The following is a 23,866-nucleotide window of genomic DNA, read 5'->3' on the forward strand; positions in this document are numbered from 1 at the left end:
GGATCGCTTTGCGAGTCTTACATTCCCAAAAATTGGATTTGTGGTTTTCACCACAATTTGAACATTTAAATTTCTTAGGATCTTCCTTCACAGGACAGTCGTCCTTTGCGTGAGAGGAATCACCACAATTCATGCATTTAGCTGGCATGTAGCAATTTTTAGTTCCGTGACCCCATCCCTGGCACTTACGGCACTGAGTGAGGTTTTGGAAATTTCCTCCAGTCTTCCTGAAGTGTTCCCACTTCACTCGGACATGGAGCATAAGGCTAGCTTTTTCTAAGGCCTTAAGGTTGTTTAGTTCACTAGACTTGAAGTGAACTAAATAAAAATCATTAGAAATCCCGTTGCGCGAATCGCCAGGACGGGATTTCATTTTCATTTTGATTACTTGGAGTGGCACAACTCCAAGTAATTTTGCCAGTTCATCTTTGATCTGATCCAGGGATTCACCACTGGGCAGTCCTTTCATGACAACCTTGAACACACGTTCAGTTTTGGTGTCGTAAGTAAAAAATTTGTGCTTCTTCTCAGTAAGATACTTGAGAAGACATTTAAATCCGTCCAAGGTTTCAGCCAATACACGGCATTCACCGCGACGTCCAATTTGTAGTGAAAACTTAACTTTCACGAAATTCAAAAGTTCCATGCGAAGAGCATGGAAATCGGTAGTGGTTATCACAATAGGGGGAATCTTTTCCTTCTTGGCATTAAGCCGGGAAAGTTTACTAGAATTTTTCTTGGATGATGGATCATTCTCATCATCCGTGAGCAAATCAAATTGATTACTCAAATTAATTTCTTCAGAAGGGGGGTCAAGAGTTTGCCCCTTTCTTTTGCGTTTAGGCGCCATGGCGGCAGTAAATTTTTTATCCAAATCGACTTCCAAGCAGATTACTATAAGAATCTGAAGGATCGAAGAGGAATTTTCCAAATCGATATCCAAGAAGGATTACCTCGGGTAGGGTCCAAACAAGGATCGAAGAGGAATAAGAGGAGTTGAACAAGGTAGAAAATTTTTACAGGTTGAGCACTGAAAAGTGCTGTTTAAATTTGTTGTAGCTTTAGGTAGTAGTAACACTTCCTTAAGCAAAAAGCAAATAGATCCGCACGGCAAGAGAGCACGATGCGGACTGAATATATAATCTGCCTTCATTTATTTGATTGGTTCGCCTAATAGTACGTTAAGACCTACAAGGTGCGGAGTCACTCGAAATAATTTTCAAAAAATCAAACTAGTGCTGTTGACAAAAAATCCAACGATCAGGACCAACACCAGGGCTTACGTCCCTTAAACAGATTTGTTCGAAAGATAATGTATTAGGATCAACACTCAAAATGTTACCCTAAAACTAAATTTCAAAGTAATAAAACAAGTGTTTCTTTAAAGGCTGGTCACACTTTCCTACCAATGGAAAAGTACGTCTAACTCATTGCAATAATCACTAAAGATTGTAAACATCCCCAACAAAGATAACAGAAACATATTGATATTGATCCGTTTTTTATTTGATAACCAGTTAGAAGCTTATTTCTAACTTTACGAAAAATTGGCTTATTCAAGCAATTGTTATCAAATAATGAGAAAGTCACGAAATAGTTCCCATTTTGCTCTGAAAAAAGGCGCCAATTTGTGAGTGGTGTTAAGAGGATGCCAACAAAGGCATGAAAATTAATATTTTCAAGCAAAATAACATGAAAATTGAAAGTGATCGACCCCGCACCACTCTGGTTCAGACTAGAGCTGGAACTTCAACTATCCGGATACTTCAGTTTTTTCAATAAAATTACATTACTAATGAAGTATCGTTGAATTGATATTCAGTATACAGAATATCATGCTTTCTAGTGCCCAATATTGAAATAAAATAAATTGAGAAAACGTTGAGATGGTCATCAGGCGGATAATAACTATCCGGGATCCGGATAGTGAAATTTTAAATTTATTCTCCCTTTAACAGTTTTCTTTTTTACTGTTCTAAATATTTGTCAACAAGTTGGCTTTTAAGTGCCCATGGGAAATGGCAAATCTGTTAATTGTCAAAATTTAATAAAATTGGAAAATAAAAATATCCGGATAATCCAAGTCCCAGCACTAGTTCAGACCATTTAAATAACGTTATATCAACAATAGTCTGAACGTAGCATAAAGCCATGACGTCAGGGTAGGCGTGTAATAATGCATGAGAGAGCTAATATCATAGAAGTATCCTGCACACTTATACCCCGGACAGACTATGGCTTATATCATATAATATAGGCTGTCTTGCAATGAGCACTCATACATAGAATTTCCAGTGAAAACTAGATGTATGAGTTCTCATTGCAAGGCAGGCTATATTACGTGATATAAGCCATAGTCTGTCCGGGGTATTAGATTATTTTACCAAAATCTGTGAAATTTCACCGAAATCTGAACAGCTGAACGTTCGTTAAACAGTTCGGTGATTTTTCACAGATTTCCTGCAGTTTTTCAACGAATATCTGTGAAAAATCACAGAAAATCTGTGCAAAATCACTGAACTGATTACACTAGTTTACAGCATTTTTGAACTCGGTAGGGTGATGATCATTTCCAATGCAAAATCCTACGCTGAATTCAATGCCGTGGTCAGAAAAATTTAAAGTAGAGCCATTTTTGAGATACACAAAAATTTTGATTTTTCGAATTTTGGACAAAAGTACGATTACTAAAATGTCAATATCTTTGGAACTAGTGCACCAATTTTAAATCTTTTTTATGAAAATGAAGCTAAATAAATTGGCTATCGTTCACTAGAATATTATGTCTTAATTAAAAATTTAATTTTGAAGTCATTTAAAAATTTACAGCATTTTTTTTATTTTTCCTGCGAATTTTCCATAAGAATCTTGTTTTAATCAACATTTTTAATGCGATAAAAAGATTCAAAAAATTATTCCATAATTTATTCTTAAAGTCCATTCAAAACCGGAGAAAATGAGCATTTAATGGATGAAATCGGTTGGAAATTGTAGAAGTTATGAGCATTTTTGTATTATTATATATTATATATTTTTATATTATTGTATTTGTATTATCGTTTGCCGTGTGATTATTTAGCTTCACTTTCATAAAAAAAGATTTAAAATTGGTGCACTAGTTCCAAAGATATTGACATTTTAGTAATCGTACTTTTGTCCAAAATTCAAAAAATCAAAATTTTTGTATATCTCAAAAATGGCTCTACTTTAATTGTTTCTGACCAAAGCATTGAATTCAGCGTAGGATTTTGCATTAGAAACGTTGGTCAACCACTAAAGTTCACACTTTTTTTGTTGTTTTGTAAACTAGTGTTACCGAACGTTCAGCTGATGAGATTTCGGTAAAATTTCATAGATTTCGGTAAAATAATCTTAGTGTGTAGAGGCATCCTGTTTATTTCTCGATACCTAAGATAACTGGAAATACTTAAAAAATACTTAAGATATATTTCGCGTTAGTTAGTTACCCACGTTGCTAAAAAAAATATTATATTTTTAAGTTGAAGATGCTAATTTCGAATAACTGACTGAAGTGGTAATTTTTATACGATAGATGAGGAGGAGATGAAAGTATAGAATTGATAGTTCCGTTTAGATTACGGCAGTGTGAAAATTGCCAATAGAAGAGTAGATAGCGAGCTAGGACAACTTTTAAGGAAGGTACAAATCAGTTTTATCATCTCTCTTTACCGATTTGTACCTTTCTTAAAAGTTGTCCTAGCTCGCTATCTACTTTCCTATATGCAATTTTCACACTGCCGTAATCTAAACGGAACTATAAATTCTATACTTTCATTCTCCTCCTCATCTATCGTATAAAAATTACCACTTCAGTTAGTTATTCGCAATTAGCATCTTCAACTATGTAAATCGTTGACTTCACGCAGAAGTCATACTAAACATATAGTCAAAGTATTATTTTTTGTTTATTTACCAGATGTCATTTGGGATTTTGCGTGAGTGTTTGAAAACTTCAATGATTATATTTTTAGTTTTATCAGCTTTTTAATTGATTCTTCTAGCTTTGTAGGCATCATGTTGTGGTCTTTGAATAATGGAAGGTGATTACCAAACTGATTCAACCTATCAATTAAAGGGGAGATGAAACAAGTTGGAAAATAAATGCGCTGATTATGGCACCCATTTTGGAACCGATTTACACTGTTTTCGAATTATGCCTGCACTATTGAATATTTCACGCTATCGTGATGTTACTGACCACAATCAGCATAGTCCTTATGACATGTTACAGGAAGAAGTTAAGCTAATAATCATAGAAACCTTCCACTCTTTTGTTCGATTTTATTGATAGTTGCGTTAAGTGTAGGTATTTTTCATCCGTTATAATCTTGGCAATATAACACTTAATAGTACGTTCAAGACTACAGAGTTATAACATGTTTTAACGGTCGTCAAATAACTGCAACTCAGAAACTACCATCAAGATAGCGCTATAACATGTCATAACTCTGTAATCTGAACAAGGTATTAAACAGGCCGATCGAAGCATAATCAGAAGTTGTGAAGGCTTTTCATGCCATTCGCATTGTACTTGCGGCCGAGCTTGTAGCATCCAAAGAGTCGCAACTCATAGTTTTCCATCGACCATGTTCACTCTAGAGGTGGACAACATTTTCTCGGATTTGGAACCACCAACTCTCATATGTTAAACAATAATTAGGGCTGGACATGATTGATAGGGCATATCTGATAATGTAGAAACCGTTTTCTCATTGATTTTATCAGCTATCAGCAACGGTAGTGAATCTTCTTAAAATGTACTGTATTTTAACATTGGATTTTTCTTCACGACTTGTGAACAAATAAGTCCAGACGATTATTTAAAAAGGTCATATCTGCTTTGATCGATTTAATCTTTTGATAATCACGGCGATACAAACATGTTTCGGTGTGCTCTCGCTTCCCTTTGTTGCCGGTGTGACTTGACCGCGCTGATCTATTATTAGGTTTTTTACGATATGCATTGCTTTTGTGCACAGAGTGACTTGAAAAAGAAAAGTGATAGGTATTTGGTTATTGTGCGGTTGGAATCGCTGGAGGAGGAATTGTTTGAAAATAAGCATCGGGTATGCGCTCTCGGATATATTGATTTGGTTGAAGATTGTTGTTATACATTTCTCGATTGCATTTTTCGAGGGGACGTGTCTGCTTTTGTGGATAGTGCGTTTGATGGTCGGTTTGGTGTGACTGATGGCTCGCCCGCGCGTTCCCATTTGTCAGAGGAATGACCTCGATCGCATGAAGCATGTTCCTCGGGTTTTTACGGTTAGGTGTGTACGAATAATCTATTATGATTTTTTTAAGTTGAAGCATGATTCGTTAAGATAATAAATGTCGCAATCAAACATGCAAGCTTGGCGCTTGACCGATTAGTTTTTGTTGGGTTGTTAGGTGTGTCCTTAAAATGATCATGAAGGCCGTGGTTGAAGACTGACGGTAGTCACTGCGGGTCGTGTTTGATTGTGGGGTTTGGTGGTTTTGACGACGAAATATGATAGAGAAAACAGTCGTCGAATTCGCTGTTGTCGTCGTCGTATGCGCCGTAGTATTCGCCGTCGTAGTAGCGGTCGTAATCGCCCTAGGCAGTAGAGTAATGCGGGGCAAAAGTACGCACTTAACTTTTTTAGTAAGTTAACTATTGAACGAAAGGCAAATACCATGCGACCAAGTTACCACGTATTGCCTTAATGTCTTACCTTTCAAACGTAGTACTGGAAATTACCAAAATATTTGTGTAATATGAGAACTGAAACAGTTTTTAAACATAGTCAAATGCGTACTTTTGCCCCATAGGGAGGGAGGCAAAAGTACGCATTGTACGGGGCAAAAGTACGCATTGAACAAATAATGTATTTGTCGCAAATAATGGTTGTAAAAAAATAGTTTTTTCAGTACTGTACCTCCCCTCTGGTCAACAAGGATTAGGGAGCATCCAAAAACTTCGTTTTCTTTTTAGAGGCAAAAGCGTAAGGGAGGGAGGGTGATGAGAGTTGTAGTTTGTTGGTTTCCATAAAGGTTCATATAAAACATCTTAAGGTTCCATGCAAAACGGGTAAAATAATCTTTGAAATTCGACCACGTTTTCTCTGGATGGTTCGCGGGAAGTCGATCTTTAAGGGGTCATACATAAAGTACGTGATGCACCTAGGAGGGGTCCAGAAATAACTAAAAATTCAAACACAAAGTCAATCTCATTTCAATTTCATTTGGTACTTGATTTTACTCACCAGTTTCAACCTTTTCCTCAATGCTCCTTCCGTTATTCCGAGATCCAGCGCAACCTGCCGCTTCGAAATGCCATTCCGGACTCTTTGCTGAGCTGTTTCGAGCATCTGGGAAGTGTATTTCTGCCGACTGGTTTTGCGCTTGTAGTTCCTGTACGAAAACATAACCATTTCAATGTGACATCCTGTGCGTACTTTTGCCCCACATGCAGTTTTATCAATGATTCGATTTATTACAAAACTTATGGAACTGTTTGAACGGAATGACTGCACCTCTCAAACAATCATAGAGTAAAGATATTTTTAGCATTTTTACACCCATTTTTTTTTAACTTTAAATGGTCAAAACATAATCCCCAAAATGTTGAAGATTAGATCAAAACTGCACAAAACACAAATTACCTCATAACTTCACGCCACTACGTTCAAATCACTTATGTTTACACCTGTGATCAGCTGGTCGAATGATGTGTCGAACCCATACAGTGTGGCCAGGTTTTCATGTTCGAACATTTCAAAACGGCCTATGCGTACTTTTGCCCCGAATTACTCTACCGTTAGAACATTTAAAATTAACCATCAGCCGTTAGTATATTTAAAATTAACCATTTAAAATTAACCATATATGAATTATTGCGTATCTCTGGTGTTCATTACATACCAAGTGAAAACTTAATCATATTTTGTCGTGGAAAATTGTGGTTTTGAGATGCTCGATAACCCGGGAGGGATCGGTTTTGCTTAGTAAGCAGAATATCAAGGGTTTAACCCCAAGCACTCCCACAACAGAATAAACCACCATCGTTGGGTTCCGAGAGCATAATGCGCAGTTAGTAACCAAAATTTCAATAGTTTAAACCATGAATTTCGGAAAGTGTGTATGTAACGATGTAACGATTCAGAAGAGTAATAAGTATATTTAGACAAATGTGACGTACGCCTGAATCGGTTCGGAAGACATTGTTAACTACTTTGGATGATTTAATTTTATTGTAATAGCTTCTTGTACCGATAATGAACAACCGTCGGTCGTAGCTTGTTGTGCTGAAAGGAGCACGGTGGCCTTAGAGCGACCGTTTTTGCTTACTGAGCAGAGGATCATGAGTCAAAACCCAAGCCTCTTTACATTACTGTACCGCTTCCTGTAAAAGGTTCGCTTCATCAGCGTTTTCCTAGCATTGACCTTTGTGAGCATAACCTTCTTCTCTCTTCTTGCACTACTTGCGACTACGCTTGGTCGAAATTATGTGTAACATAGGCTTGGTCTTGAGCTTTGGAAATTCAAACGTTACGTTAGGTATTTTGTTTAGATTTGAATCCTTCGATGTCTCCATAATCTGCTATTGAGACATTTTTCGGTCGTCGATGATATTTTTAACCATAGTGTGCTCCATAATGTCCTCTAATCATCCATCTAATGCCGCTCAAAGTAAATGTCTTTCTTCTCCAGATGCCTCCCACGAAAATCTCCATCATCTGTCGGTGACACATGTTGACACCCTTGGTTCCGCCATATCAATCCTAGGTACCTTATTTTCTCGGAAAATTGAGTTGAAATGCATGATGCTGCACCCAAAACCATTAGAAATTCGAATAACACAAATTGTATGGCTAGAAGCTTTGCTGAAAAATTAGTATTTTTACACTAGCATAAGCATACGCATAATTTAAATTTTTGCTTTTCATTCCAATTAAAAAACAGAACTAGAATTAATTTAAGGTGATTTCATGTAGAGTCCAAAAATGGCCACTATACATACACTTCCACTACATCTCGGAAATCAGTGCCCAATTTTACCTGAAATTGCTTCTTCATTTGCTGCAGTGCAGCAAACGTGGAGTAACAATTTGAATGTTGCACATGTCGTAGAAGCTTATATTTGTGAACTTAATGTTTCGAAGTGGTTCCGAGAATAAGGATGTCACAGCGAATCACCTTAACTCAATACGGGACGAAAACTAACGAATTGACGGAGCATACGATAAACAACAACAATAGCAACCGGTCACTACGATGACAATAATCTATGATGTTAAATACTTTAAAAATACTTAAGAATACTTAAGAGAGATTTCAAAATATTTATTTTATTTTTTTTTTTTTTTGACTATATGTTTTTAGTATTACTTCTACGTGAAGTCAACGATTTACATAGTTGAAGATGCTAATTTCAAATAACAGACTGTAGTGGTAATTTTTATACGATAGATGGAGTAGATGAAAGCATAGAGTTGATAGTTCCGTTAGAGTACGGCAGTGTGAAGATTGTATATAGATATTAGACAAGCGAGCTAGGACAACTTTTAAAGAAGGTACAAATCGGTTTTTTCATCTCTCTTTACCAAACTCCCCCTTTGGAGAGGGATGGTGAGGGGTGTCCCCCCCCCCGCCACCACTGGCAAAAAGAGATGAAAACCGACCCGCTCATGTACTAACTGTGTGTTTGAAACAGTTCTACCGATTTTTTACCGCACTTCAGTTGTTATTTGAAGGAAGGCATCCAGTCGTAGGTTTGGAAATTGCAACTATTGTTTACCCCTACCACGATATGTGCTCCTGTCATCGTGGATGGGAGCATACCATCAATTACTGTCAATGGTCGAAAGGTACAGTAGCAGCACCTACCCCACCCGTGTCCCCTCGAGATCGTCAAGTCGACGATGACAGGAGCACATATCGTGGTAGGGGTAAACAATAGTTGCAATTTCCAAACCTACGACTGGATGCCTTCCTTCAAATAACAACTGAAGTGCGGTAAAAAATCGGTAGAACTGTTTCAAACACACAGTTGGTACATGAGCGGGTCGGTTTTCATCTCTTTTTGCCAGTGGTAGCGGGGGGGGGGGGACACCCCTCACCATCACTCTCCAAAGGGGAAGTTTGGTAAAGAGAGATGAAAAAACCGATTTGTACCTTCTTTAAAAGCTGTCCTAGCTCGCTTGTCTAATATCTATATACAATCTTCACACTGCCGTACTCTAACGGAACTATCAACTCTATGCTTTCATCTACTCCATCTATCGTATAAAAATTACCACTACAGTCTGTTATTTGAAATTAGCATCTTCAACTATATATTTATTTTATATTTTAACTCAAGTTTAGAGTGGGAAGCCCCTAGGAGGTAACTCCTAGACCAGAAGGTCCTGAAGAAACGTGCTCAACTTGTTGGCTCAGCTCTGGTACTCTCTTCGGTTCCAAGCTAATCGATGCACCCCTCGAAACATAGGAAAATCCACGAACCCCTCATTTTATCTGTCAAACTTTCATAGCGACTAACTAGAATTTCGACTAGAATGGGGTACGTTAATCAATTTGCTTGGGACCAATAGACTAGACAAGTAGTGAGCCAATTTAAAATCGTTAGTTTCCATCTGTTGGTATTACCAGAAAGAAATTTACTAAACTGATATTCAACATATTTCATTTTGGAGAGTTGGTGTGTTCCACAAAGTTGTTTATTAGTCAAAAATATAAAACTCTTACAAAGGCTTTAAAAATCTCAGCCTTGATTCTCGAGATTTTTTTTTATTTTAAAAGGTAAAGAAATCAGTTATTTACACTTTACTGTTTTTTTTTAGTTGTAGTTTTTTTTAAATATTTTGAAAATTGATTTGACGGTTCAATTTAAAGATGTTCAATACATACATTTGACACATTATTTCAAAAATATGTGCTAGTCAACACCGCTGAAAAGAACGCATTAGGCCAAACGCATTATAAATATATGATTGAGTGAGGTACATTTATGGTTGCTCTGCAGGATGTGTCAGTTCAACGATCCTGCCAAAGTTTTATAAATTTTCTTAATATTCATAATGTTAAGAATTGATATAAAGTTTCCTTGTCAGCAAATAATTTGTTTGCATCAATTTTTATCCCTGAAGGATTCAAGTATGTTGATTAAGTCCTAAAGGACATGTTCCAATGATGGTTGATCTGCAGGATGTGTCAATGCATTCACCCTGCATTGCTCTTTATGTTAATATTGCTTTTGTGTGTTTTCTACTTTCTTCTCATCTCATGCACATCATTTAAAAAATTCGGCATAAATTTTATGTAAAAGTTTAATTCATTGTTGCTGTTCTATTATGTTTTAGAATACCTGCAGGGTGGTATGGTACAGGGTAACAAAACCAGCCTAAGATTCACCGTAAATTTGCAACCGCAGAAAAGTTTGGGAGTATGAAATATCTGTTTATGCACTTTATTCGCACGATAAAATTACCCAGCAGAACATGTTTTGTAAATTGGTGATGGAAAAATAAACAAATTCCATTCGTTGGAAGAATTCAATTAATCTATGTTCAAATCAATAGATTGCTTTATAGCCACAAATACGTTGCGAAAGTCAATCACATATAGCTTGACATATGTTATATATATCCCACCTTTTGCGCTTTTTTCGATGTGAATAAGTTGTATATATGTGCTACACGTACATTTTTACTGCTGAGATTGTCATACATAAGTTATGTAAACCCGTTTATGACAAAATTTGTCGCCAACAAGTATAAAACAACAACTATCCTTACGGTGTCCTTTTTTATACTAACTCTTGTTTAATTCTTTTCACTCATCGAACCAACTTTATGGCTGCAACAAGCAATACATTTAGAGGAAACTAAAGTGAGTTCAGATAGCAGATCGTCAAATGATTTGATCACACAGAAATTGAGATGCAGCATTTGCATGATTTGTTGACTTTCCTACAGCAATCACAATGACACCCTATGTCCAGGGAAGTCGGAATAATTTCTAACCCGAAAGATCTTCCAGACTGAACCGGACCTTTGAATGTGTATCATATTGAAATTACTAAAAATAGGTGTAAAATATCATGAAGAATTTAAACAAAGAATGGGTTGAGAGTGTGGTGACCAAAGCAGATCACTCAAGAATTATAATCGAATGACATCTTTTCATTTTATTTGACACGCCAGATAAAACCATGAGTCCCTCGCATGATCCAATTTAAAACTCGAAAGAATCTAGAGCCCTGGCCAATCACAGTGTACCACATTGCGACTCACAGCGCTCGTACGGTGTAGCTCCAAAAGTTTAAAAATATCTCTGGAATGTGCTTGAAATGAAACACACCAGCAGAAGGGAAAAAATAGCCGGGAGAAAATACATAAACTGCAAACGAATTGCCACCGCGCAGCAGCGCAGCCATGATGATGTTGTTATATAGCAACCAACAGCTCATACCATGCGGGGGTGCACTCTATAATCTAAAATCGACCGCTTGACATGCGCAGTACCAATCAGCGTTTTCTTCGACTTGAATCAAGTTTTCCGCCATAGAATTGGTACCTATTTTGTTAAGCGTCGTAGTCGTAGTTCCTTTGCCTACGGAGTGCGCTAAAATTATGCGAATAAAAATGCACCGGTTGCAGTTGAATGCCGATGCTGGGAAAGAACTACCCATAACACAAAACACTGATTGCAAAACTCGTTGGAAAAGTAGGAAAAACGTGTTGAACTCGGCTCGAGGGATTTCGAGAGACACCACCAACTTGCATATGGACTGGTATTTTGCTCCCCGGAATGATGACCACCATTCCCTATGCATGTGCGAGAGCGAGTTATGGCCTGGCTGGGCAGGGTCAGTGTCTTGGAGGAAAATGAAAAAATGTGCCGGTTGGAAACAAATTTAGTACAAACTACCCGAGCAAAGCTGAAGATCAAATTGAAATCAAAATTTGCTGTTATGATGTAACTTATGTTGAATACTCCAGTTGATCTCATTTTGGTTGACTTAACGGTTAACACAGCAAAAATGAGAGCAAAATTTTACACTGTTGAAGCAAACGGAAAACTAATCCTGCTTTCAATGAAATCAATTTGATTACTGATTTTGCATTCATAATGTTTAACTGAATACGGGCCTAGAGTAAATGGTTACCATTCATGTTTCTCAAGCTGAAAGACTTAGGCTCCAATCTCACCGCGTTCAAGTCACGAATGACCTAAAATGTGTTAAACAAATCAGATAAACGATAATCATTAGTTCAACGACAGATGAATTTCAATTAAATTTTAAACAAGACGTAAACAGCAGAACTTCAAGTTAAGTTGCTTTCATTTAAAACGTCTTGACTGCACAATGAAAGCACAATATGATGTCAGACTTATGTCGCAACATTTGAAATCAAAATGAGTTTTCATTATGATAGGAACTGCACACTTTAATATCGATTTGTTTTCATTTTGTTAACCGACTTTGCTCGGGTAGTAACATTCTGGATAAGTACTTATGCAACGCGGATGAGGTTTGGATTGAGGGATTCAGAATTAGTCGTATTGCATAGTTCTATTACATTTCCGTAAACATTTTTTTTCGTTAAAATGATCGTTATTGAATCCAGGGCTTATCGAGATGACTGGCAAATTTTAAGCTTAACGAAGCAAAGAGGCAAAAAGGCAGACAAAATCTCACCATCTATCACTTAAAGGTTAAATCTCCGAACGAATTTGATACCAAGGATGCCAACCTGAAAAGAGAAGTTTGCATATTTGCTTATTTTTTATCCGTTCGTTTCACCCAGGGCTGTGGAGTGCAGAAATATCCTGGGATGTCCTATAAGTAAGAAATGCTAGCGGAAAATTTTCAATATATGCATTATGATTAAAATAATAAATTAAACATTGTATGTATAGGTATAATGAAAAAAATCAGCTCTGGTTTCGACAAAAGGAGACAAAAATTAATCAAAACTCGACTTCAACAGGTCGATGTTCCAGTTTCTTATACACTTAGAAAATTATACTGAACATGGTTAAATTATCTACCGAACCACTTCGGTTACCAACGAGAAAACAAATAATTCGATTAAACATGTTTTTTTCAGGCATATTTTTTCGAGTCAAACCCGAATCTCGGTTACAATTAGTAATCCTACGTATAGAGATTTTCAGATCGGCGATTTTGAGCCAATCGAGCGGCGAGAACTGTCAAAATGTGAGCCAAATGAGCATTCTGATTAGAAAATATTCAAAGGGTTTCTTATTGAGTTGAAAAGTGTTGTAATCAGGGTGAAATAAATTCAAACAAAACGTTTATAAATGAATAAAATTACTATTTTACGAATGTTAACATAAACTCTCTCGAGCATAATTAACAATTATATAATAAATTTTGAATGGATAGCTTTTACTGATTTTTCAGCTCGGTTTATATTGCTGATTGTATCTGTAACTGGACAGTCCTAAAAATGCAAAAAATGTGATACAAGTACACGATTCCGTCAAATCGTTTTGGTGTCTTCGAAGACACGGAAGACACCAAGATGATTAGAAGAAACTCGCACTTTAATCACCTTTTTTAATGAGTGAAAACGCGCTTATTTGTCCTATTTGGTATGAAGTGCGCAATAAGACTGAACGCAATGTTTCTGTTTTTTTTAGCAATATATCTTAATTCTTTAGCAAAATACAATTGCGTGTGCTCGAAGTGGTACTGGAAAACGCATTAAATTTTAACTAGATACCGCATAGAATCCACTAGGGAAAAATCCGTCGGTAGTCCGCAAAACTCCAGCCTTTTTTTTTGCGAAGTTCAGTGTTTTTCGAAAACAGAAAAAAAACCTCAAATTGCTACACTTTGTTACACGCGGTTACTTGGCAGAAATAGTTCACCAGTTCACTGAGAATTCAAACAACGTAAACAAACAAACTCGTAGAGTAGACAACGATACAGTCACACACAAAGCTGGAAAATTTTACTCCGCGGCAAGTGTTTGCAGCTTTTGTAAACAAAACAAATCACGTTGCCAAATCATCTGATAATATTTCCGCGATTCTCTGTATATAGGATTACTAGTTACAATAATATAAATTAGAAATATAAAAATTCTGGCAAAATCGAAAAGTAAATCCGGAGAACTTCAAGATTAGGGTGTAATTGCTTTTGTAAACAAACACGTCTATCACCGATTTCACGCGAATTAAAGCTCAATCTCGAAAACTAACACATGGTTGAGAAAAAGTTGTTTACTCTCCAAAACTATTTTGCTAGCTTCTGCTTGTAGATGTATCTGCAGCTTTTTTCAGCTACTTTACAGCACAACACTGGAAAAGTTGACTTGTAAAGCTGGAAATGTTAGTTGGGTAGGATCTACCATCGACGTTGGAAGCCGGTTCAATTTGAAGAAAAACATACCCAATACGAATCGTGAATGTGATATCGGAATTGTAGTGTGTACAGTGGATTGTGAGTACATATTTCGGACTGGTCGGCAAAAGGCGCCACCTGACAATGCAGGACTGTTCCATTTAAAAGTGGAAGATTCTCGAGGAGATGCTCTATAAATGACCTTGAGGGAGCATTTATGCCAGGATCTTCAAGACCTTCCGGACCATCAGAGTCCCGACATTTACCGTCATCTAGAAATAGAGCATCTGCGACTTATCATTCGAACAGGCTTGCATTGTCAGGTGACGTCTCTCATGCGTACTCTTCAACGAGTCTCAGCGATTTACCAACCAGCCCACAACACTCACCCTTAAATCAATAACAAGTCCCGCCCTTAACCCTCCGTTACTCGCGCCAACTTTTATAACACGAGTACTCGCGCGTTGTACTTTGTACAACAGTGTGAGTTTTCTATTGCCATTTTGCAGCCGAGCTACCAATCGATATGAAACCAACGGGTATTCATTAAAAAACTTGTTTTTAACTAAACAAGCAAAAAATTTATCACAGTTAACCCACAAAAATGCGGATAATAGAGAAAATGGGAATGGAAACCGCGTAAACGGTGTCCGTACTACGTGGGATACTGTCTTCGGCAAAGTTGTTCATCATAATCTTTTCGCTGGTGGAGAGTAGTTCAGAATTTTCTCACTACGTAGCGCTAGAATACATGTGAAATTATCGCATGTGATATATCTCGAGATCATGACCAGATAGAAAATTACTGTCGTCGACAAAGTTGTTCAGAAGGTCAAGGCCTTTTCGTTGGTGTACAGTAGTTCAGCGTTTTCTCACTTCGCGGCACTAGTATACATGTAAAATTCTCGCATATATAAAATATTTCTAGATCCTTACCATATAAAAAGTTACTGTCTTCGGCAACATTGTTCAGGAAGTCAAGATCTTTTCGTTGGTGGACAGTTTTTCAGAATTTTCTCCCTAATCGGTGTATACTAGCAATTCTCGCATATACAATAGCTCGAGATCTTGAGCAGATAGAAAGTTACTGTTTTCGGTAAACTTGTTCAGGGGGTCAAGACTTTTTGGCTGGTGGACAGTAGCCTAGAAATTTTTCACCACATGGCGCTAGTAAACGTGTACAATTCTCGCGTATGCTAAGAGATTCTGAACAGGGTAGAAAACTACTGTCTTCGAAAAAGTTGTTCATGAGGTCAATGCCTATTGCTTGGTGCACAATAGTTCAGAAATATCACACTACGTGGCGCTAGTATACACGCGAAATTCTCGCATGTAAAATATCTGATGATAATGATTCTGATCAGATAGATTTCTCTAGTGGACAGTAGTTCAAAATTTTCTCACTACGTAGCGCTAGAATACACGTGAAATTCTCGCATGTGGTTTGTTTCGAGATCCTGACCAGATAGAAAGTTACTGTCTTCGACAAAGTTGTTCAGGAGGTCAAATCATTTTTGGCTGGTGAACAATAGTTTAGAATTTTCTCATAAACTCTAGGCTTTAAGCTCCTGAACAACTTTGTTCAAGACAGTAACTTTCTATCTGGTCAAGAACGTGAGATATTTTATATGCGAGAATTTCACATGTATACTATCTTCATGAAGTGAGAAAATTCTGAACTACTGTCCACCATCCAAAAGACCTTGACCTCCTGAACAACTTTCTATCTGATCAGGATCTCGAGATATAGCATATGCGAGAAGTGTACATGTATACTAACGCCACGTGGTGAGAAAATTATTAACTACTGTTTACCAGCCAAAAAGTCTTGATCCCCTAAACAACTTTGCCGAAGACAGCAACTTTCTAGCTGATCAAGATCTCGAGCTATTGAATATGGGAGAAAGGCACGTATATACTAGCACCGCATAGTGAGAAAATTCTAAACTATTGTCACCCAACAAAAAGATCTTGACTTCCTGAAAAACTTTGCCGAATACATTTACTTTCTATCTAGTCAGGATCTAGAGATATTTTATATGCAAGAGTTTCACATCTATAGTAGCGCCGCAAAGTGAGAAAACTCTGAACTACTGTCCACCTGCGAAAAAGTCTTGACATCCTGAACAACTATGCCGAAGACAAAACCTTTCTAACTGGTTGGGAACTCGAGATATTTTATATGAGAATTTCACGTGTATACTAGCGTCGCGTAGTGAGAAAATTCTGAACTATTGAGCACCAAGAAATAGGCTTTGATCTCCTGAAAAACTTTGTGAAAGACAGTAACTTTTCATCTGGTCAGGATCTCGAGATATATCACATGCGAGAATTTCACATGTATGCTAGCGCTACGTAGTGAGAAAATTCTGAACTACTGTCCGCCAGCGACAAGGCTATGATCTCCTGAACAACTTTGTCAGAGACAGTAGCTTTCTATCTTGTCAGAATCTTGATATATTCCATGTTGTAATCAATTTAGTCAAATCCCACGTAGTATGGTCACAGTTTTCGCGGTTTCCATTTACATTTTCCCTATTATCCGCATGTTTTAGGTGTTTACTGTAATCAAAGTTTAGCTTGTGTAGATCAAAACAAGTTTTTTGAGGAATACTCGTTGGTTTCAGATCGATTGGTAAGTCAGCAACAAAATGGCAATGGAAAACTCATGTGTGTTGTACAAAGTACAACAGCTCGAGTAACGGAGGGTTAAGTCAATCACAAGTCCGATACCAGCCAACTACTCCCCAAGATATTCATCGTTGCAAACCAACACCTTCATATTCACTCATAAGCTCATAACTTCCTCTGCATACCGAGTAGCAAAACCTACTTCCTTTTTAAGTTCACTCACCAATCTGCAGTAAGCAGACAAATTTGACAAATTTCATAGAAGTTATGGACAACTCAGATGAGTTTAACGATCTTCAAATAGCTTCAGTTGAGTTTTTATAAATTACACTAAACATCTTATGTTCCTCATCGTAATCGACAAATTCCGGTTGGGTGCAATTAACACCGAACCGTGGGCTGCTTTGGCAGCCTATCCCCATGGAACATCTCAACGACTTCGATTTGGCTGATGATGTTGCTCTACTAGCACAACGGCGCTCTGATATGCAGAGTAAGCTCAATGACCTAGCCGAACGCTCCTCTGCGGCGGGTCTCACCATCAACGTCAACAAGACCAAATCGTTGGATATCAACACGGGCAACCCTTCCAACTTTACGGTAGCGGGGCAAGCAGTGGAGAAGGTCGAAAGTTTCCAATATCTTGGCAGCCAAATAGCGTCGCACGGCGGGACCAAGAGCGACATAGGTGCACGAATCAAGAAGGCTAGGGCTGCCTTTGCGAGTTTAAGAAACATATGGAGATCAAACTAGATAGGTCAACGCACCAAAATCCGAATTTTCAACTCGAACGGGAAATCTGTGTTGTTATATGCCAGCGAGACGTGGTGTGTATCAGCGGAGAACACTCAGAAGCTGCAGGCCTGCGGTATGTAATACGTGCCTGGTGGCCTCACAACTGGATATCGAATCCCTTAACGAACTTAACTAAGCATCTCAAAACTGTTCTCCAAACATCATAGAAGTTCAGATAACTTCAGAGAAGTTTTGCGAACTTCAGCTAAGAAATGCCCTATGCGTTTTGAAGAAATCTGCCTTACTTCAGAGTGGGTTTACAAACATTCGAGTACTCTTACCTATTTCCTGAAAATATCAGAGAGGTTATGCTTACTGCAGAGATTTTAACTTCAGGCCACGTGGTGTGAAATGTAAGGAGACCCGCTGTTCTGGTTAAGTAACACATCACCGCAACCTGAAGATCACTAGATTTAACTTGAAGCTCGCAAAAATCTGAGAAGTTCTCAGAAATGTTTGACGTTCGAAGAATTTATCTGAAGTTTTCTGAACTTCTGGTGAATTTCTTTGAACTTCTAGCGAGTTCTCTGAACTTCTAGCGAGTTATCTGAATTTTTTGTTAAGTTCTCTGAACTTCAAGCGAATTTTAATTTACAGAATTTTCTAGGAAAAATTCGCATAATTTCGGAACAAATGCTCACCGAACTTCCGACGAAAAGTTTACAGAGCTTCCCTGAACTTCAGAGTACTTAAAAAAATCCTTAAGGTTCACAGAACTTCCTTGAAGATCACAGAGCTTCATTAAAGTTCCCTGAAGTTCGATGAAAAGTTCAGAGAGCTTCCGACAAGAAGTTAAGAGAATTTCCTACAAGAGATTCAGAGAGCTTCAGACGAGAGATACAGAGTGTATGCTCTGGTTCAGAGAACTTCTGTACAACGTTATGATCCGTATTCCAGGACATTTTTCAGAATGGAACACATTTTGTTAATACAACTTCTTATCTCACTTGATTTGATATGGTCCCGTATAATAAACAAAATATTCACAGAACTTTCTAATCTAATCTAATCTTATCTAACACCAACACAGCCAGTTCTTGAAAGCATCCTGAAAAATGATGGGTATACCTCCATAATTTTTCTTGTCTATTTGATATATGTTTCACATCCAAGATGCGTCACATATATCAAAACGGCCAGGCCTACTGTGCAGCATTTAAGGGGCAAGATGATTCAGAAAACATCGGGCCTGTTTAAATCAAAGATTTGAACACGATGTTTCAGTATCCAATAAATGGATGAAACGTGGACATCTCGTACCGTACGTTCCGATTTTGGTAATTATATGATTGGTTGGTCGTTGGAAGCATCAAAGCTAGAAAGGTTAAGTGATGCTCCATTTTCTTCTGACGGTTGGGGCATGAGCACTAACTCTTGTCCTAGCCTTTTTATGACTTATGGCTATAGCGCCATAGCATGATGCTTAGACTGATGCAAAATTTGAAATTTTCGCTCCACAGTGCTCAAACGGTTTCAAATCAGGTCCTGATTAGCCTCCCAAAATTTAAACTCATTTGGAAAGAAACTGACTTGGCACAAACTATTCGAAGTTTGTATGGAAATTACTATGGGAAAACCAAACTTTTTGTTCATTGTCTTCTACCAATTTTTCATATTGCTTTTTCGAAAATTTCTATAACTATTCTTACGGGAAATTTTATAAGCTACAACTTTGCGGAATATTGCTTTTCAGTCAAATGTCTAATTATTATTAATATAATCTTATGGCATGATCAAGCAGCTGTTCTGTGGGCAACACTGTATTCTGCAGTGTGACATAGTAGCCATGATATTTGTGCTCTATTCTTCGCACCAGAAACACCAATGTTGCCTGCTGAACAGTTGAATGAGCATAATCATAAGACATCAGTGACTTGAATCATTAATAACTTTTGTTCCTTACATTTGATTGAAAAATGGTTTTCAACTAAGTTGTAGCTGAGAAAATTTGCTACAATCATTGCTATCATTTTTAAAAGTATAGTGATGTGGTGAATTGTTAGATGGATATGAACAAAAACATAAGTTTTCCCATAGTAATTCCCATATAAACTTGAAATGGTTTGTGCCAATTCAGTTTTTTACTAAAGTAGTTCAAATTTGGGGAGGCTAAGCAGGACCCAATTTGGAACCGTTTAAGCACTGTGGAGCGAAAATTTCAAATTTTGCATCAGTCTAATGATGCTACTGGTACTTTCATGCTCCACCTTTCTTGCTTGAATCAGGATGATATCCACTTGGTACTATTCAACAGAATTAACATGTTGCCTCTCCTTGAATACATCCTGATTCCTGGTGATTCCTTTTCTTCAGGGAGAATTTCCTGTAGTCCTGTATCTGTTATCTTTTTGTAATTTTCACATTTTGATCATCCATTTCAGGTTCAGCTAATATGAAATATCACTAAAAGAGTCCACAGGATCACCCCTAGTGGTTCGCTTCTCCGTGACGTCGTCGCAAACGAAAGAACGTCGGGGGTTCACTGGAGGAGTTTGTTTTCGGAGCTGCTGCCCTCTGAAGCTCTGAAAAAACTTCATGATACGGGTTTTGTTCAGAGTCACGGAAAGACAGCCCCAAACTTGAATAACTTTGGAAATCACTATCCGATTGTGTTTTTTAACTGTTTTATAAATATGCCGAAATCGTTTCTCCGAAAAAATCACAGCAAAGAAAATGCACGTCAAACTTGATCAAAGGCAGAGCCTACTCCTCAAAACGAAATATTCACAGAGCTTTCATCGAAAAATTCACCTTCATTAAATTTCCCTAAAGTTCACAGAAATCCATTAAAGCTCCCTGAAGTTCCGATGAGAAGTTTAGGGAACTTTCAACAAGAATTTCAGAAATTTTCTAACAAAAAGTTCAGAGAACTTCCGACAAGAAGTTCACTTGAAGTTTCTATGAAAAGTTTAGAGAACTTCCGACGAGTGGTTCAGAACACTTTCGAAGAGATCTGTGATCTTCAAGGAAGTTCAGGGAATTTTCGACGAGAAGCTCATTGAACTTCTAATGAGAGGTGCAGAGAACTCTCAACAAAAAGTTCACAGAACTTTAAATTTCCTACGAAAAGTTTAGAAAACTTCCGACGAAAGGGTCACAGAACTTCCGATAAGAAGTTCAAAGAACTTTTGATGAAAATTTTACAGAACACAGAACACACAAATTCAGAGAACTTCTGATAAGAACTTCACAATATTTCCGACAAGAAGTTTATGGAACTTCCTAGGAGAAATTCAAAGAGTTTCTGACGATAAATTTCGAGAACTTCCTACTAGAAACTCACAGTATGTCCGACGAGAAGAGCAGCATAATGAAACGCATAATCCATCCCGAATAGGCAACAAGTTTCTTGGCAAACATGGAACATGAAATAAGGGAAATAGTACGTTGCGCAAAAGTTCGTTGTGAGATTTAATATTCTTGCCGACATTTTCAATCACTTGCTGCTCCCTCCCGAATATGATGCGTATAACATTTCCGAATTTTTTTGCTGTAGCCGATCGGATTGTCCAGGAAGCTGATGAAAACAACGCAATCCGCGGAAGAACGTTCCGATTGGGATCAAGCCGCAACAAACTGCGGTCGGAACAGCAGCAGCTAATCGGATTCCGCAAACATAAACAGGAAAATTACATCCGAGATTTTGTCTATTACGCCGAAATCGGCGTATTAAATTTAAATTCGAGATTAAAATTGAGGATAATACGGCACGGTGTTTAGCAAAATTGAGGATATTTTTAGATTGGCGTATTATCCGCGATGGAGCTTATCGCTATTTGTGTATATAGTTAATAAAGTTAATGTCTCTAATGTCGGCCTAAGTGTCCCTTATATTGCGCCCATGCCATCAATTTCGAAGGAAGGAATTTTTTGCCAATTTTTCACTAGCATTCAAAAATATCGATTGTATTGTCCAGATGACGATGGTCCAAAGGGATCCAACATTATAGCCATTTTCGCTAGATTTTAAATTTAATCTAGGAATGGAATTCTATGGCCTATGAATCTAAAGATTTTGCCCATGGATAACAATCACATTTTCTTAGAACAATGTGATATTTTTGGATGCTAGTGAAAAATTGTCAAACAAATGCTTTCCTTCGAAATTTAGGGGCACTTAGGCCGTTATTAGGGACATTAACGCTATTCCCGAATTTGTAAACTATTCAAAACGTATCTCCTTCCATGGTTTTAAATCGTGTTTTTTCCATTTCTTTTCTCTATTTTCAGACCACCATCTTCTAAATTTACGAACTAAGCCAACTTTTCAAAACAGATGACAGAATTCCGGCCCCCAGCCGAGCCTCGTTGAACGGATCCGTACGTCATCATCGATGCATCGCGCGTGTTCCCATTTTCCCAATCGGTTGTTCCGGGTGCAGTAGTGGTACCTGTTGTCATTGCGAGCCGATTCAATCAACAACGAGACAATGCAGTACACACGACACAACGTGCAACGATGAGAAACGTCCACTTTGCAAAAGAGAAAAGAGAAAGGGAGTCAACTGATTGGGAATCACCGGACACCGAACCAGACGACCATCGCGACCAGGAGAAATGCCGTGAGAGAAAGAAAGAAAGCAAGAATGTATCGAAGACGTACACAAAGAAGCACAGCAACAAAAACATGAATTAACTTTGTGAATGCAAAAAACGTAAACACCAGTTTTGGATTGATGAGGAGACATTCCATACAAACCGTTATAAGAAGCGAAGAAAGCAACAAAAAAAAAATCCAGAAAGTTGTGCAGTAGGGTATATGTGTTATTTTTTTAAATAGCAGCGAAAGATTGTCCAAGGTGCTTTCGATGTGAAGAAAAGAGTGCCAAATCTTCCCTTGCAGTAGCCCTTCACCCCTCCCCCCAAACACTACCATCACCACTGAAATACCGGAATACTGGTCCAGAGTGGTGACTTCACCGATGATGGTAGTTTCGATGTCGAGCAGTAGTGGCCGTAGAAATACGAGAACACAAGTGGTAGACTGGTTCTAAAATTCAACATAATTCAAAAATCGTAGAAGAAGGTTTAAATTTTAAATAATTGCAAAGATAGACCATCATAAAAGTCAAACAACATTATTGAGAGTTTGGACCAGTCTACTCTATAACTGCATGATCAAAAGTGGTCAGTCAACTTGTCAACCCCACCGAAAATTGGTAGGGGGCAAGTGGTGTACGAATCCGTGTCATGTACTGGAAAGTAGCTCATATGAATCTGAGATGGTAGTGGTGGTGAGGGGTAAGAACAGCAACGCATATACAAGGGGATGCACTTACGATGCAGTTAGTCAGTTTTTTACCTATATTTATAAGCAATCAACCCAAAATTGCAGTTTTACACAACACCACAAGTTACCAAGTATTTTCGTTCGTCTGTTTCATTTCTTTTTTTTTTACTGTATAGAATTTATATTTAGATTTAATGTGTATTTTTTTTCAAGAAAAAGAATGGAAAATACAAGCAAATAAAAAAGCAAAACGCGAATAGCGAGTGTCACGCTAAAATTGACAGTATATAAAGATGAAAAGAAAAATTCTTCCACGACCGTTTAGAGATTAAGGAAGTTCAGCTGTAGTATTTAAGAGGAGACGTTTCTTAGAGATGCTTTGTTAGAATGTGTCAAACTAGTCTACACAATTAAATAAAAAAAACGTTAGGTGTGATGAGAAGAGAAAGAGAACATGCTTCGAAAATACCTTTATTTCAATGTACTGTAAATGTGTTTAGTATTTAATGACAGCTTTCTTAGTATTATTAAGTAAGTAAACTATTTATGTATAGAAAAAAATACGTTCTATGTGTTTTATTACTTTTGAAAGAAAGCCCTCGTATAATGCAATCTTACAATCTGAATTTGATCTTATGTAGACATTTGAGGTAGGGCCCAGGCAACCAGAATGCACGTATATTGAAAGTGGTTTCTGTGATATGCAAACATATAAGAAAATAACTTTTTAATAAATTCAGACATGAAAAGAGCATAACTGACAACCTAAATATAGTATTGACGAGCCTGGCATAAGAGGTGAAATGCCAAAAATAATACATAAAAAAACTATGCTACGAATAACGAAC

The 23,866-nt window shown here is 37.5% G+C and overlaps 1 protein-coding gene across 9 annotated transcripts in view; it reads left to right on the forward strand.

The window, feature by feature from the left end:
- The window catches only part of how (protein held out wings), an 84,435-nt gene extending 60,856 nt beyond the window's left edge, over positions 1-23,579 (forward strand). For all 9 annotated transcript variants that reach the window (XR_010518256.1, XR_010518258.1, XR_010518255.1 and 6 more), the window contains one exon: positions 22,019-23,579. Coding sequence is in view for 2 of the 9 variants with exons in the window: in XM_065229586.1 (XP_065085658.1) it covers positions 22,019-22,046 (28 nt within the window). In the remaining 7 variants the exon portion in view is untranslated. The remainder of the gene's footprint in view (positions 1-22,018) is intronic.
- The last annotated feature ends 287 nt before the right edge of the window (positions 23,580-23,866 follow it).

This window comes from Ochlerotatus camptorhynchus, unplaced genomic scaffold (assembly GCF_037179485.1).
Source record: "Ochlerotatus camptorhynchus isolate MF236.1 unplaced genomic scaffold, CSIRO-AGI_Acam_v1.1 ptg000316l, whole genome shotgun sequence".
In the NCBI taxonomy this organism is placed as follows: domain Eukaryota; kingdom Metazoa; phylum Arthropoda; class Insecta; order Diptera; family Culicidae; genus Ochlerotatus; species Ochlerotatus camptorhynchus.